A 17449-nucleotide genomic window follows, 5' to 3' on the forward strand; every position below is an offset into this window, starting at 1 on the left:
GTGCAGGAGGCAGAGAACCCTGGGTCTTTTGCAGGATTTGGGCTGTTTTTGTGCCAGCTGGGAGCTGATGAAGCGACAGACATATGTATGGCCACGACCCCACCGCTCACAGGGACCAGGCCTTCTCCTTGCCCCGCTTCCACAGCCTCTGCAGCGAGCTGCTGAGCCTGCTCCTCGGATGATCCCAGGAACATACAGTCCTGACTTTAGCCAGCAACTAAACCTGGACTAGATAAATTATACTTTAGCCACATGAAGTGCCAAGCCATAATGGGCAGTCATAGCTGTTCCACAGTACAGGCTAGGCCAGGTCAGGCTAAAGTGCTGCAGAGCTGTGGTGAAAATATTTGGCATAGCTCAGAGCAGCACACCTTGACCACCAGCAGGTCACAGCAATGTCAAAGGGAAGAAAAGCTACCAGCTCCTAACCTTGCTGGTCCTTCCTGCACAGTTTGCTCTGAGCTTATCGACTGAAAAACAGCAAAGTGAGTGGAAGGTTTTAATCCTTGCCCTCACTTGCAGCACATTCTTGTGTGCACCTTCTCTGTTGTCCCCAAAGCCAGCAAGGTGGGCAGCACCTGCTTTTAAAGCTGTAAAAACTGTCCTGTTTTCCATCTTTCAACCACACTCAAAAGATCACAAGTTCAGAAAATGATCCAAGTAACTGTTAAAATGGAATTTTTTTTATTCAACACACCGCAAGCCAGCAAACCTGAGGAGCAATGCTTCACCAAGCAGTCCAACGTTCACTACAGCAATGCCACCTGTCCCGGCATCTTTAAATAAAGTAACTGTACCAACAGAACAGTTTAATCCCTGTTTTACATGTTGCATGGCACACATGGGAATTGCCTGATGATTCCTCTCTTGCATACCCACACATTTTCTGATTACTGAACATTAATTAATGCGCACAATCCATGAACTGGGAAGATCCCAAGTTTGGTTTGTAGCATATGCAATGATCTGAGAGTCATGAAGAAAATGAAAAGCATGAAATCTTCTTGTCTCATTTTAGGCTACAGTCACCTTTAGAACTATGAGAAATAAGGAGTTTCTTTACTGGAAGAAATTCAGCATTACAGTTTCATTTTTTACATAACTTTTTTGAACACTTTAAAAGTAGATTCTGATCAAATATCAGTTAGATTTAATGGAAATTAATGCATCTTATGTCTAGGAAGACAAGGCATAAAAAGCTTTGCCTTGATCTAATTTATTGTAGGACAGGGTTCTTTATAATTCCTTTGAAGCCAAATACCATTCTGACTGAAGGGTGATAAACATATAAGACAGTCCAGCCGTTCAGGGAAAAGTGCAAAGCCAGACAGTGCAGCTGAACTTTACCTTTGATGGTAGCAAAAATAGGTTCTGAACGCTTACTTTGAAGAGTTCCAGCAAGAACCTGCCTGAGAACTGCAATGAGGGCTGATGGTGGGCTTTTTCTGTTTCTCTGGCCACTGTGATCTTATTTACTGAATGCCCTCCAGGTTGGGAGGCTGTGGTGTGTCAGCAGCAGCTAATGGTCCCATACCTCAAGCCAAATGCTACTCTAGGCGGTGATGAAAGAACTGTGTGGGACTGTTTCTGCTCTCCACTCCCTGCAGGACGATTATGGGTTGGTGAGACCTGTCAATACAGACAAAAAAGCTGCTTATGAAGAACATATACATATGAATGCAGTATAAATTCTTTTTCCCAGAAAATGCAAATTATGATGCATGGTGGCAAGGACACCCAGGAAAAGTGACTATATAATATACAAACATAATTAAACTATAAGTTTATTTAGCATTAGAAACATTGCATTAGGTTATGTTTGTTTCCCTGTATTTCCAGTCATCCTCCTACAGCAAACCAAAATACAGATCAGCATCACTGCAGGTTTTGGAAAAGACAAGAAACATATTAATTCTTATTTAAAAACTCTGAATAGTTCTTAGAAAAACCTTCTCCAATTTAAGCAAAGAAAATGACTGGAAAAATAAACTCTGTCCTGTGCTGAGATCAAGACCAATAATCTCCTATGAAATAAAGGGATTTCACTTCTTTCTCCTGTCTGTGACTTGGTACTCTTTGTGCAGAGACACCTTTGGAGAAGAGGGTTTGTTGAAGAGCACTTACAATGTGGCCCCTCGAGGTTTAACAGGCAGGGAGTGCAATGTTGCCCTTCTGATCAAAGTTTCTAACAAGATGTATCTCCTTACTCTGCGCAGTAAACCTTCTCAGCAGGTGTCGTCTTTGTGAATGTTTCCAAAGAAAGGGTGTAGTTTGGTCTTCTGAGACTTCCCAAAGAAGTCCCCTACATGAGCAAGGGGCTTGGCAACATCATTCAAGCAATCACAGGACATAAAGCTCGGCCTTAAATAATACCTAAATTATTTTAATATGGTCTTATTTTGCTCCTGTGTGAAGGCCACAACCACTGTACATCTAAAACACCAGAAAAAAATTCTGAACGCTAATTTTTTTGTTGTATATTGAATGCAGCAAGCTTCATTTGGGCATCTAGTGTACAGTAAGCCTCCTGCCGCCAGGAACTGCAGATATGGTCATAGCTCTCTGCACTGCAATGACTTTTCCCTCCTGCCCTTTTGAAGTCCTACAATATTTGGAAGAGAGGGAACTGACTGACCTCACTTGAAGAGAATTACTGTACGTGCTTTGATTTTTGATACAAAGTCAATTTTAAAGCTACTCCATAGTAGCAAAAAACTAATGCTCGTAATTGAGTGCAGACACTCTTTCAACTTTTATTCCTGACTGTTAGCAAGAGAAATTTCTGATTTAACTGCATACGTGGCTCACACTCTGAACAAACTTAGACCATCACTGATATATGAAATTATACCTGGCAAAACCTGAAAGCAATTTCCTCTTTCTCTGCCAGCTTACCATGTTTTGTACATCCAGAGACCACACTAGCTCCTTTTGTTCTATCCCTCCAGAATACTGAGGGCAGCTTGTTCTCTGCTACTTTTTTTTCCAAATTTTTATCAACCACTTTCCTTGTTTTACCTAAGAATGATTGAAACACTTAAGATAAAATGCAAAGCAATAGCCCTTTTGTAGTATTTGGCATTTACCAAACACTGTGCAGTTTTCCAGTCATTACCAGTAACCAGATCTCTCCAGTCATTGTGCTAGGGTTCAGAAACACTTTATAACAGAAATTATTATGTGTCTACTACTAGTAACTGACACCCAACATAGTAGCTGGTTGTCATTGAACAGAAGAGAACTTGCATGACCTACTATGTTATAAGCAATTACTCTGCTTCCTTCCGAACAGAGATCAGGCTGGAGCAGTAATTGCAGTGTGTGGACTCCTCCCTCGCATTCTCCTGGGAGGGTCTCTGCACAATGGTTCCATGGACTGGCACACCAAGGCAGCAAAACAGCACTGAAGATGAGCTTTAGTGTATTTTGATAAGCTTTGCAGCAGGCCTAAACAATACCAGTCAGCTGTTCTCTGTAGGGAACACTAAGAGCAGATTAAGAGCAAGCCCTGAGAAGGCAGTCCTTGCCCTTGGAGGCTTTTCTTGTCTGAAGTGCTGTCTAATGCAGAGTAAAATGACACTGTTTGTTTGAAGCAAGGACCTGGAATTTCCAGTTACAACTCCTGGGGGGGAAACTGTGGCTACAGAGAAGATTTGTGATCTGTAAACATCAGATTATCAAAGATCTTGCCTGTTCAACTTTTTTGGGTCTTACGAGCAGGCAGATGAAAGTCAGTATCACACAGTGGAGATCACACTGACATTGAGGAAGACTTTTACCCTACATTACATAAAAGTGGAAGTACATGGTCATTGTAAGTCCTCCACTGCCAAGACATACGGAGTTCACAATGGCTCATCCCATCTGCATCACTTAACTCACTCTCCTCACGCATCCCTAGGCTGTGGCCGATTTATTCTCCTAGTTCAGTCTCAATTGGTAGAACAAACATCAGCCTGTCCTTTCTGCTTCATGCAGAGAACACCTCACAATGGCTCATAACTGTTCCAACACTGAACCTTTCACCTGCAAAGTTATCTTAGAAAAATGGTATGAAAAACTGTATTTCCCATCTGCCTTGGAATCTAACCTATGCATGATTCAGAACACAAAGGGCTTTGGAGGTTCCCCTAATTACAGAACCACAGAATAACCTGAGTTGGAAGGGACTCACAAGGATCAACAAGTCCAACTCCTGGCCCTGCACAGACCATCCCCAAGAGTTAATACCACATGCCTGAGAACATTGTCCAAACACTTCTTGAACTCTGTCAGATTTGGTGCTGTGACCACTTCCCTCAGGAGCCTGTTCCAGTGCCCAAACACCCTCTGGGGGAACAACCTTTTTCTAATACCCAAACTAAACCTTCCCTGACACAACTTCAGGCCATTACTTCAGGTCCTGTCACTGGTCACCACAAAGAGTTCAGTGCCTGCCCCTCCATTTCCTCTCACAAGGAAGTTGCAGACTGCAATGAGGTCTCCCCTCAGTCTCCTCTTCTCCAGATTGAACAAACGAGTGACCTTGGCCACTTCTTCTCCCTTATGACCACAATACTTTCAAATAAATGGCTATATTTAGATGTTGTGAATACTCCTGAGCCTAGAGCAGCCACATACTGAGCCAAACTGATCCAGCAGTATGTATGGCTTGTTTTGAGGTGCTCGGTTACTTGCTGATAAGCACACCCATATTCACAATGGCCTTTCGGTGCTGCTCTGCTAAAAACTTTCCAAAAACAAGGACTTAATCCAATTCATGGTGTTTGAACACCCCAGTTCCCAGGACAGAAAGCAGGAAGTGCTCAGTGCCACTAAAATTCAGTGTCCACAAGAATGAAAGAAGGAAACACTACAGTATGTGTCAAAAAATAAATGCAAAAGGAGACTATTTTGAAATTTTGTTTCTCCATGGTCTTAACTACTCAGGTCTAGAAAGAATCCTGTTCAAAACCAGAATCCTGTTCAGGAGACTCAGGTCTAGAAAGAATCCTGTTCAAAACCAGGATTCAACAGCCCCATTCCAACACCACTAGTAACATGAAAAAATGTGTAGACCTATGCACTTTTTCAGATCTATATGTAATCTTTTCCTGCTCAGTGGTTTGTCCAGGCCAGAAAAACATTCCAAAGCTGTTTCAGAAAATGGCTTGCATAAATATTAGTAAGTAAAATAAATATTAAAAGTCAGAAAGTAATGGTTTGGACTTACTCTCTGGAGTTCCCTTGAGTGCTACAGACTTGCGTCTCATCTCAGGGACCGCGTATGTCACAACTGCATGAGTTTTATGTTATGCTGGCTCTGTCACATAGTCTGGGCTTAAATAAACCCCATCAGGGAAGGAGAAAGTCTGAATTTAGATGAAGTACCTACACTCAGTGTAAGGGTGGGAATTGCCACACCCCCGTTTTGGTAAAGCAGTATCTAATTTACTTCGAAACAGAAATAAAACTTTAATTTAATATACAGGTATTCAACATAAATTTACATTTGCAACCTCACTGAACGTAATTTTTCACTGCAGGCAAGCCTTTGTAATTCATAAATGATCACACTGATGACACAGAAGTCAAAGTGTGCAAACCTGGAAGATATTTTTCTTAATATTTTTTTCTTGGTTAAACAGCCTTATAAATGTTGTTAGAGCTATAATGGCAGTTCACATGATTCCCTGAGCAGCTTGTAATTCTGCATCACTGCTTCCCCAGGTTTTTGTATTGAGATTACTTTCAAATTGTACTTAAATCATTGCCATCTCCATAGAATTCTCAGAAAGTGATTTGGCATTTCTTAAATTCTATTGAGAACTCCACTCTACAGCCACAGATCAGCATTGTTGCCTGAACAAGTGAACTCGACGCATACATGTCTAATCCTGTCCTCTTAAGTGTCTGATTTACAATATGACTAATTGCATTTTTAGATTCCCAACACTCCTGGCACCAGTTTCTGCTACTCCACAAAAGGAGCCAGTTTCATAATTACTCCGTATCAACCCCATTGTTGGGAAATCAAATTCTCAGGGAACTTTGCGGATAGCACACTCTGTTCAAGGTACTCTCGTTGAAATTGCTGCCAGCATGATGTCTTTCACTGTTAGTTGTTCCTTGATGGAATTTAATAAATATTCATTGGCAGAGTGCAGTGTAATTGATTCAGCCACTTTCATTTTTATCAGCTCTGCAGGATGCCACAGCCTCTGCAGAAAATCTCCAATATTTGCCAAAGGTTGACAGTAAGAAGCTTTGGAGATTCATTTGGTGAAAAGAAGGGAGGGAAATAGTATCTCTTATCACCTTGTCTAATATTCACAGTCAGGAGAAAAAAAGCTATATGGTTTTTTGGATGAGCAATGTGCCTTATATAACACACTTTCAAAATTCATAAATCATAAAGTGCAATATTAAATGAGATATTATGATATCAAGAAGGTTTATGATTAGAGAATATCAATTTAGCATGAAAACAGTGCTTTCCAATAAAATGAGGATACTTTACATTAATATTTATGTTCATCATAGAGATTTTCCACTACTTGTAAACAGTGATTTACATTTATTTTCAGCAGTCCTCACACCAGACACAACAAGCTGAATCCCTTGCAACTCGTCATAAAGGTTTTTCACTCCCCCCGCAGTACACACGCCCACACTGTGGTACGTTTAGAACCACAGCGATTCTGTTTAAGCAAACATCACGTTTCTGCAGTCCTGTTCACAGAACTACGCCTTGTACACCAGCTTTTCTGAAGAAAGTGTCAGTGTTGAATTTCCATATAATACATCCTCATTAAAAAGCTGTCAAACTGCAATAGTATTAATAACAAAATGCAATAGCTACTGAACATATTTTCTGTACAAAACAACATTTTTCTGCTATCAGTAGTGGCTACATACTTGTAGCCTTCTAAAATAGGACTTTGAATGCATCTTATTGTTTCTTTCAGTTGCTTCATATTCAGAGTTCATTCAGGTAACAGCCCCACTGCCTGAATCCAACTGGCCTGTTAGCATAACCATTACCAGGCTGATTTTCCATCTAGTTTTTTAAGAAATAATAAAAAGAAGCACATAGTGCCAGGCTCTGCACCCACCAGAATGTTCTTCTGTAATCATATAGTTTAAAAAATATATATTATAGATTCAATTGTCTGCTTGTAGACACCGATGCAAAAGTAACCTAACTGTACTGATGAAGAGAGTAACAAAGGTGTTAAAAACAGCCATGCTGGCAAACTGAGGCACATGTTTAATTTGTTTCTTTTTGGTATTTGTTATGTAACATTTACTTCTAAAATTACACACTGTGAAACAAAGTAAGATGATCTAAAAAGCCTTTTTTCTCCTCTTCTTTCCTTTTTTGACGTGCACTTACTGGAATGCCGGTGAAGGTAACTGGAGGCGACTGCCAGGAGATGCTAAAGCTACTGCCATTGGGAGTGAATTTTGCTGACCCTGGAATGTTCACCGGAGGAGTGGCCTGTGTGAAAAGAAAGTATTACTCCAGCAAGAAGAACCATTCCTTTCCAAAGCATTTCAAAGGATCTTTCATTCCTTGAAATGGTAAATCTGTGAGAGATTTTCCAAGGTATAAAAAAACTCCATGGTGAAAAGCATTTTACCCTTGTGAGAGGGATAATCATGGATAAGCTTAGGAAGGAAGGGACAGAGTTATATATATACCACTGTTCCTAAACCTTGTTTAGAGAAAGATGATTGCTCTCAAAAGAACCCATAGATAATTCCTTAAGAGGGAGAGCTGTTAAAAAAACAGACAAAATCAAACATCACATACAAATAGCTTTTAAGATAATGCCATCAAGAAGCAAAAACTACTTCACAGATGACCACCTGTTCCACAGTGATAAACAAGGCCATGCTTAAACTCAAGGCAGCTGTTTTACACAATTTTAGTGTGGATAGCAAGGCTTCTTGGATGGAAGCAATCAACAGCAAGGGTTGGCCATTTCTCATTTTTCAGATAAATGTTAAGAGTCATCCCAATTAAAACAGTTTTTCCTATTAAAAACAAGGAGCTGTAAATCATCCTTTGGATTCAAAAAACAGTTCTTGAAATACTAAACTAAAGCAAGTATTTGAAGGACTCCTGGGCTCCTTGGAGTCCTACGTTCTTCCCATCCCAGCTGTTATACTCAGTGCTGCCCTGGGGCACAAATGCGATAACCTGAGCTTAGACTGTTGAGCACCTTTCATCTTGTGCCTTTCCTGTAGTTTTCTCACTGCGTTATGAGTTTCCACGAATTCTTCTCTCCCTCTTTTTGAATCCCATTTAATTTTCAGAATCATTCAGAATTCAGTTGTGCAGCTACCCTGCCTAGCAGGAGCGTGAGCAGCCACCATGAACAAAGGCTCACTTTAACCCTTGAATTTCAAGCTGTCACCACAAAAAAACCCTCCTTGGTTTAAACTTACAGAGAATTTGCTAAAATGAGTTCTCACTTCCGCCTTTCAGTTGACTGTATGTGACAATAACACAATACTCTCACTTAAGCAGTGTTTGTGTTTGGGGCTGCTGAAATTGTCTCACTGCTTCAGGAAAAGAGTGCTTCCTTGAGCCACCAGGCAGAGAGGAGTGATGACAAACTACAACCTGATAGTCCCCATTAAAGATAATCTTCCATGTAAACAAGGGCTGAAGCAATCCCCTAGAGCCTTTCCAGGAAAAGGAAGGCGAGACCACCAGATGCCTCTGTGTATGGCAGTGATGCTCTGTGGGCTGCCAAGCTGCTGACAGCTCCAAGAGAATCCACACAGACATGCAAACATCCACTGAGCTACATAAAATATAAAAACCTCTCTGAAAGGCATCAAGAACAATCTGGCAACTTCAGATGGTACCAGTAGTTCTTCATCACAAGCCTGTTCAAATGGGAAGGAGTGAATGACCACAGACAGCACTCCAGACAGAAAGAACTGGAGAGAGCTGGATGAGCAGTGAGGCAGCCCTGCCTCTGCTCAGCATCCCACATGGATGGCAGCTCAAACCCAGGGTCAGCACAGCAACTTCCTCAATATTTAAATAAGATAAGACCTGGAAGGGAAATCTTACTTCCTGAAAGAGCCCACCTGTAGTTCCTATGTAGTTAAATTTAACAGGTACAGGCAACAGTTTTGTAAGTTTAAAACCGATGCAATTTGCAGTCACTTAAAATACCATAGTGCTCAATTCCTTTTTCTCAGTGCCTACTTCAGACATGATCAGACTTAGATAGTCAACCACCTTGTTCACTTGTTTCCCAGATGTGCACCTTTGCTCATCAAGCACAGTCAGCTTTTTCAGGCTAACATTTTAGTCAATCTCTTCCATAAGATAAACAATCATAACATTACAACCAACTGAAGAACTTCTATACCCCAACCTCCATTTGCTTAGAGACTTCCATCTAATTGCCAATCAAAATATATTAAAGAATAATTTGTATTTACTTATTTATTTGTGCCAACATTACCCTTATATCTGAAATAGCCTGTGCTCATCCTCTTCCCCTCTCATGCTTGTCCTCTCACTTTCTTCCCAGGCAGCAATTCCATCCTCTCCTCATCCCTTGCTTTGCCTGAGGTATCAGTCCCAGGGCTGGAGGGGCCACCTATGTTCTCCCTGCTCTCTTTCTTACACTGATGACGTTATTTCTACTTTTTGTGGCTGGAGCCCATCACATCGAATTTGGCTGACCAGAACTCTACCCAGGATTTCAGATGAAGTCATGTGGGGGGTCTTGTATAATGGCATTAAAACCCCTGTCTCTCCTAGATATTTCTTACCCAAGAGGACTGATAACTACTTTTTTTTCGCCCTTCACAGCTCTATTGTTGTTGGCTTGTGGTCATTCTGTGCTTGATTAATGAACACAGGTTTCCTTCTCACATAATTTTCTAACTACCCTAGTTTATAGCAGAAAAATCTCATTAGTTCCTCAGATGCAGGACTTTGCATGTTCTGACATTAAACTGCATCCAAAACCTATTATTCTTAAGATCACCCAGTCACGTAAGCCTGATATATAATTCCTTTACTGCTGATGTCTCCCAAGTTTGTTATCAGTGAAGTTTATTATAGTATTTGTGTATTACTGAAATGATTTAATGAAAATGAGATCGGGGTCAGGAACAGCTTTTCATTTAACTCCATTAATGATATTCAAAAGCCCTTTCAAAACAACTCACTGCTGTTCTCCATGACTTTCCAGCTCCTTCTCTTACACTAAATTTAACCTCTAGCTTAACAAATACTGCCTATACGTTTTAAGATCAAATGCTCTCCTTGAATCCAGACGGACTTGTTCTTTGCTTCCCAGGCTGTTCTAGCATCATCTTTCTCTGGGGCTCTCCCACTGCAGTTCACCTCAACTGCTGTACTTTCCAGAATTTCTTCAATTATTCTTCTAAATCTTTCCTCACCCATAGGACTGGGTCAGGGACGAGCATCAGCACTTATCTCACTTTCCTCATACCTTTCTACAAGTAGTCTATTTGACATTTTCCAGTCATACAGGAAATGGCAATTAACAGATCTCTTTAGGATTCTTGTGACCAAGCTTCGGGCTCCGTATTTTTTTTCCCCCTCTTTTTTTTTAACAGGAACCTTATCCAAGTTCCTTGAGCTGCTCCCAACGAAGTAATCTCCACTTTCTCCTCTGGCTGGTGAGATCTGAACCTCCACCCTGCCTCCTGACTCTTCTTGCAAGGCTGGAGAGATCCTGGCAGAAGATGCCACTGACCTTCTCTACAGAAGCTGCTTCCTTTGCCAGGACAGCCTGAATGCTTGAGCAGGGACCCTGCCTCCTGCTTCCAATTAGCAAGCTGTGAACAGTGTGGACTGCGTCACTCCTCACTGATGAAATTAAGCATTGAAACCAGAGCAACCTGAAAAGCTGACAGGGCCCAGGCACTTGTAGTCTTGCGTCATGGAATACATCAATTTAAATCCAATTCAAGGGCCTTGAACACTTGAATTAGGATTTCCTTAGGCAAGTGCTTTACTCAGAGGGTCCTTGTAAAAAAGGGTTGACGGGGTCTCCAAACAGCAGGGCAGACTGTCAGGACTGCAAATCCCAAATGAAGCAAAACTTCTCAGCAGACTTGTCGCCTCACTCTCTGAGGCAGGGCTTAAGCTACACTGAGAAGCAAGTCTTTCTACTAGCTGGCTTCATCAGTCCCCAAGTTGGCATGCTACCTGATGCAGCTTCCACCTGCGATATCAAGCTTCCACCCAAGCTTTTCAACATGCACAAAAGTCTAAAATAAGCCTGTGAATTCTCTATAGTTCCCTCTGGCCTTTTAGTAGGTGTGCTCCAAACAAACCACAGAAGTTATATCTGCACAATGCTATATATGATACTTATTGCATCTGATAAATTTAACAGAGTTCAGTTCTCCAGCGCATATGCAGGTCATGGACCACACTACTTCAAAGCCTCTATCCTCTTTTCTCTTGCAGTATCCAGACCAAAACATGTCAAGTTTTAGTGCAGTTTTGTAATTAATGCCTTCTGTTGAAACTTAGCTGGAACGTTTTGGGACAGCAGTTTTTGCCATTTGAAAAGAATTACCTCCAAAAATAGGAAGATACCATAATTGCTTTTTCATTCTTCCTGCTCTACTTCACATCTGCAAATTGACAGCTCACACTGTACAAAAAGAGGAAATGAATTGTTCCTGGCATCCTTTGGGTACTTGTTTACAGTTCAAGCAGAGCTTGTACTTGTTCAATAAAAGCAGAGCTGAAATGAAGACTCTGGAAGGGATTCGGCTGACGGGATGGGAATTTTTACAATGCAGGAGACCCCATCTGAGCATGTCACCTTGGGTTCTCCTTATGGTCAGTGACAATTGATGTAGGCAGTGGGATACACAGATCAACTCTTCTCAACCTGAAGCATGCACCTATTGTGTGCCTGCATAAAGAGCACCCCAAAATCCACCGGCTGTGGTGGGCACATAAACAAACAAACAATGAGCTCAGAAGAATACATCTCAATTTAAATAAAAAAAATGCCTTTGACTGCCCTGAAAACCTTTCAGCCCATTAAAACCCAAACATTGTGATGTGACATTTCATTACACAACAGCAGCATTAGTGTAATCACTGGAGCTCATCCCACTGGTGTTACCTGGTAAGCATGGTCTGTGTGTACGAGGTAGAGGTTGGTAGGAGCTGAGCGGCTCAGAGGTGTCATCAATTTAGTCTCGGTTTTGGCACAGGAAGTTTCAGGACGGATTGTGTCTTGGGTGGGAAAGGAAGGAGGAGATGCTAAAGATGGAGAGACTGGGGAAAGACTGCTTAAGCCATCAGCTACTGAGTCCGTGTTGAGCCTGATTTCTGTATAGTAAAAATCCTCCTCTCCATCACTGTAGTCAGACTCTCCTACACGTCTGTATCGAGACACAGAAGTAAGAATTGATTAAATGAAAGCAAGAACCACAGGGTGAATTTTATGTTCTAGATGCACAAGCAAATATATTAATATTATCAATTCGCAGTTTCAACCCTTCCTACTTTATCTGCATTCTGGCTGCAGGGAAGGGGGAGAGGAAAATCATCTAGTCTGAAGGGAAAAGAAGTAGGAATTACTTTTTTTTCCTCTCTGTGTCATTCTTGACTAATTCTTTGACCTTGGAGTAGATGTTTAACTCCTTCAGGTCAAGTGTCAGCTTCTCATGTGTAACTGCTGTAAAGTTAACAAGAATCTCAATGCACTCTGTCTTCAAAAGTCACAGCAAAGCTAATAGACACAGGCAAGATACACTTCGCTCATGTTACAGAAAACAATATGCAATCTTATTGGAAGTTACTTAATTATACCAAATATAGCTATGGCTGCTATTCACCGTAATTTTCTGTAGCATAATGGAAGAATTTGCTAGAAAACAGTCTCACCATGCAACTCACTCAGACACAGAGAAAGGAGTCATACGGGCTGGCTTGCCACTGCCAGGACTTTCTGGTCCTGCTCTCCAGAAGCAGACTTTTTGAAGGAGGGCATGTAGAAGGTTTAATTGCCTTAAAGTTTCATCTGATGTGCATTTGAGCCCAAGTGCTAACAGCGAAGCAGCCCAGTCAAAGCAGTAGTTCCCAGCTGACTACGCGTTATCTTGAAGTCCAAACCAAAACTTACTGAGAAAACATAGGTCCAGCAGGTTTGAAGGGCTCTACCAGAAGTACCATCCATCAAAATGCAGCCATTCACTCACCAAAAACTACACTCTCCAACAAAGTTGCTAACTCCAGCAAATTCCACAAAGGTTTTGCTATTTATTTCTCCCTCTCCCACACCACAGAGGATGTCCTCACAGTATAAAGCACAAAGCAACATTCCTAACTGTATTTTGAGAAAGATTTTCTCTGTTTCCCACAGCCTTACTTTTAAGCCCAACAGTAATTGCTATGACCTTTTCAAGATCATCTTGAGCTCCAGATCTTTCTTATGGTGGCTTTAATTTTTAAGCCGTGAGTAACACAGACCTACACAACAGAGATGTATTTTCACCTAACAGGTGAAGACTGTGAGTCCCCACTGTAATTATATATGAGACAGGTACATCCCTCAGTGAACTGCACAGGAGAGTTCAGCTGCAAACTAGAGCTCTGAAACAAACTTGTGTCCTAAAAGGTTCATTTGCTTTTGCTTCTAGTCCAAGTAACATACCTATGTGTCCTGGTTTCATCTGGGCTGGAGTTAATTTTCTTCCAAGTAGCTAGCACAGAGATATGTCTTTTGGACTTAGGATGAGAAGAGTGTTGATAACACACTGATGGTTTAGCTGATGCTGAGCACTGCTAACTCTAGATCAAGAACTTTTCAGCTTCCCATGCTCTGCCAGTGAGCAGAGGCACAAGTAGCTGGGAGGGAGCATGGCCAGAACAAAGGGATATTCCATACCATAGAAAGTCATGTTCAGTAAATGCACTGGAGGGAGTTAGCTGGGAGGTGCTGATCACTACTTGGGGACAGGCTGGGCTTTGGTCAGCAGGTGGTGAGAAACTCTAACGTACATCACTTGTTTCTCTTCAGTTTTATTTTATTTTATTATCTCTTCAGTCTCTCTCTCCCCTTTCATTACAAGTCTTAGAGTCATTAGTATTACTGTTATTATTATCATTAGTGTTATTAGTTTTATTCTGTTTAAGCCATTAAACTGTTCTTGTCCCAACCCATGAGGTTTACTCTTTATTCCTTTGATTCTTCTCCCCTCCCAGGGAAGAAAGGGGATAGTGAGTGAGCAGCTTTGTGGTACCTTAGCTGCCGACTGGGGTCAACCCCTGACAATATGCAGCTCAGTTTCCTTTTTTTTAAGGTTTCTTTCATGGTTTGTGGTTTTGGTGGGTTTTTTGGCTTTTTTTTTTGGCATTAGTTCAACTCAGAACTGGCACAAGCACCTGACCTGATGTGAAACGAAGTTGAAAAGTATTCATGCAAGACCCTGAACCTGTCTACCACAGAGTGCCATCCCAGATGTGATGTGCAGACAGCACATATGATGTAATGGCACTGAGCTGTGCAGCTGACAGGGAAGTGCAGTGTGACCTCAAGCCGTATTTGGCCTTCTAACAAAGTTGACACAATTTCAGGAAAGCGCCTCGCTGTTGGAATAAGTGCTCATTCACCTGGTCACACTATTCCGCAATTGCCTCAGAAACCTAGGGATATGAGACAGAGAAGCCAAGGACAATCCAGCTCATCTCTCCAGCCAAGGGCAATTGCTCCTCTCCTATACCAAGTCCTTTAGACTTCCAAACAGACTTCCCTCTTACCCAAGGTGAATGGTCCGTATGTGTTTCTGAATCCCTGCAGCTGTGCTCAGTACCTTCCCACAGTTCTTCCACAGGCATTTGAACATCACCTTCATGGAGTTCTGAAAATTATGCGTAAAGCAACATTAGTTGTAAGCAAGTTGTATGCACATTGGGAAAAATTTCTTCCCTGAAAGGGTTGTCAAGCATAGGAACAGGTTGCTCAGGGAAATGGCTGTGTCACCAATCCTGGAGGTTATTTAAAAGACATGTAGATGTGTTGCTTGGGACATGGTTTAGTGCTGGACTTGGCAGTGCTGGGTTGAGGGGTGGACTCTTACAGGTCTTTTCCAACTTCAACGTTTCTGTGAGTCTGTAATTCTATGAAGGTAGAAAAAACCTCAAACTACCCAAAACAGATAAACAGTTACAAAACACTGTGAAGCTTCAGAGCCTTTGACTCCAAATCTGTAACTGTCTAATAGTCTCTTGTTAAGTGTGTCACCCTACTGAAATCAAGAGAATCACAGTGAAAAGTTGCAGGAGCAGCTTGTGACAAAACTTTACCTCTCTCTGTTCATTGGCAATACTTTTCCATTTTTAAGTTTCAGTTCCTCCACAAAGGGAAATAGATGATATAAAAACTTCCTACACTTTTCAAAAAAACCCTGATGAGACTTCTCACTTAATCCAAGGTACCTTCTTAAATTAAGGTCTTTGCAAAGCAAGCTCTTATGAATGTTTCTGCTCACGATATTTGCAGCACAAAAAATATTGTGCCAGAAAAACACAGCTTCTGTTATGACAATATTCACCATGAGCTGGCACAATCTGCTTTTGTTTCACTCAGAAGCTGCTGTAGACTTTACTCAGACAAGAGAATGAGAAGCTATCGGTCTGTGTTCAATATAAAAAAAAACCCCAACAAAACAGGTATAATCTCATTTAAGTATTCTTTTTATATTCTTTAATATAACTTCATTGATCCCCACTGAGTTATCATTGATTTAGAGCACAACCAACAAGGCTATAACTAGGCCAATCTTCAACATTTTGAAGACTCTGGAGAAAAGTAGCCTTAGAACAACACAGATGTTACAAACTCTAGAGATATGTAAAAGCTAATTTTACCCCAAAATGAAACTACTTTTGTACAGTTTAAATAAAAAAAGAATTCTAAATAGCTTGTACATCTCAAAAAGAATTTTCTCTATTATTACAGAACACATTATTAACACAAGGAAGAGCATCAAAATACTGTATTATTATTCTATAATTTTAGTTACATATAAGATTAAATTAATATATTCATATAAAAGTCAATTGAAAAAAGAAAGAGGAGGAACAAGCACATCCCAAGGGTTCAGTACATTTCATTGTGCCTTGAACAAAAGCTTCTTGGTGCTTTCTTCAATGTGGACCCTTTGGAACTGCATGCCAGAAGATGGTTTCAGTATGTGTTTGGAAGATGATGATTAGAATATAACTTTAAAAAAAAATCTCAGCTGATGGGCTTTTTAAGATACAAGTTGACTGTAGTAGCATGTTCGCATAGTTACCCTGCAGTCTAACATCTCCTGTTTTAAAGCATGAATGCTTAGGGCTTTGAGATTTGAGGTACCTGATCATACTGTTTGTATGAAAAATTACTTTGGAATAAATTGCACATAAATTGCCTATCTATTTTTTTATTAGATAATACAACTATCAGTCAAATAGATAGAGAACTCTTTTCCTTTTCTCAAATGAAATATAATCTATCTAGCAATTCTGATCGATACTTTTCTTACTTCCATAATATAATACTAAATACTATTATCAGCTCAAAACCACACAACCTACCACCAACTATGGCAACAAGATGGAGGCCATGTTTACAACTGACATCCTAGGAATTCCAATATGGCATCATGAACACCCTATGTATCTATATGAACACAGAATGGTTTAACATCCATCCCCAGTCTGATGGTAAATCAGTCTCCTAGCTACACTGTGGTTTTGGATTTATTGTCAGTGGTAGGACTTTGCAAAAACCCATGCACTTTTTACACAATCAAGTGAAAGCTCACTCAGTAGAAATAAAGAACATGCTTACATTTCTTCCATTTCCTTTCCAAAAATTACCTATCCAGGCTTAATGTTTTATTTAAGAAAATAATGGAACATAAATGGTTTGGTGAGGAATAACTACTTTAGAGGAAACTTTTAAGCAAATAGTAAGGTTACCAGTCACTCTATTTCCAGGTTTACTGCTTCTGACTTTTGCAACCCTGAAGAAGAAATAACCTGAACATTTTTGTTTCAGCTTCTAAAAGTGCTAACTTGTACTCAGATCAAGTACCATGCTGGAGCCAGAATAAAGAAAAAAAAAAAACCTGCAGGAAAGCAAGTTAATTTATAAAACCAAGTTTGGCATGGAATGTTACTGTTTATCTAAATAAAACATTTGCCATACAAAGCAAAATCCCCGTGAAACAGAAAAGATAGTGTAATAGACCTATGGTGGGTATATAAATAGAAATATTTGAAAGCAACTTAGAAAACAATAAAGATGGCAGCTGCAAACCCATCTGTCTCATCACAGCTGAGCAGTAAGAGTGGTGCTAGTAAGATGAAAGTTAACTGAGAAGCAAAAGGCAAAAGCAGGACACTTCTGCACTCCTACTCCTCCTCTCCCCAAACGCCCCCAAACTG

The 17449-nt window shown here is 40.7% G+C and overlaps 1 protein-coding gene across 5 annotated transcripts in view; it reads right to left on the reverse strand.

Moving 5' to 3' along the window:
* Nucleotides 1-17449, reverse strand: part of ZNF704 (zinc finger protein 704) — a 105010-nt gene that overhangs the window by 16556 nt on the left and 71005 nt on the right. For all 5 annotated transcript variants that reach the window (XR_004243679.1, XR_004243675.1, XR_004243678.1 and 2 more), the window contains exons 5-8: nucleotides 14774-14874; nucleotides 12132-12393; nucleotides 7376-7480; nucleotides 1535-1629 (exon numbers count right to left, since the gene is read on the reverse strand). Coding sequence is in view for 2 of the 5 variants with exons in the window: in XM_032128180.1 (XP_031984071.1) it covers nucleotides 1535-1629; nucleotides 7376-7480; nucleotides 12132-12393; nucleotides 14774-14874 (563 nt within the window). In the remaining 3 variants the exon portion in view is untranslated. The remainder of the gene's footprint in view (nucleotides 1-1534; nucleotides 1630-7375; nucleotides 7481-12131; nucleotides 12394-14773; nucleotides 14875-17449) is intronic.

Source organism: Corvus moneduloides, chromosome 1, assembly GCF_009650955.1.
Source record: "Corvus moneduloides isolate bCorMon1 chromosome 1, bCorMon1.pri, whole genome shotgun sequence".
NCBI lineage: Eukaryota > Metazoa > Chordata > Aves > Passeriformes > Corvidae > Corvus > Corvus moneduloides.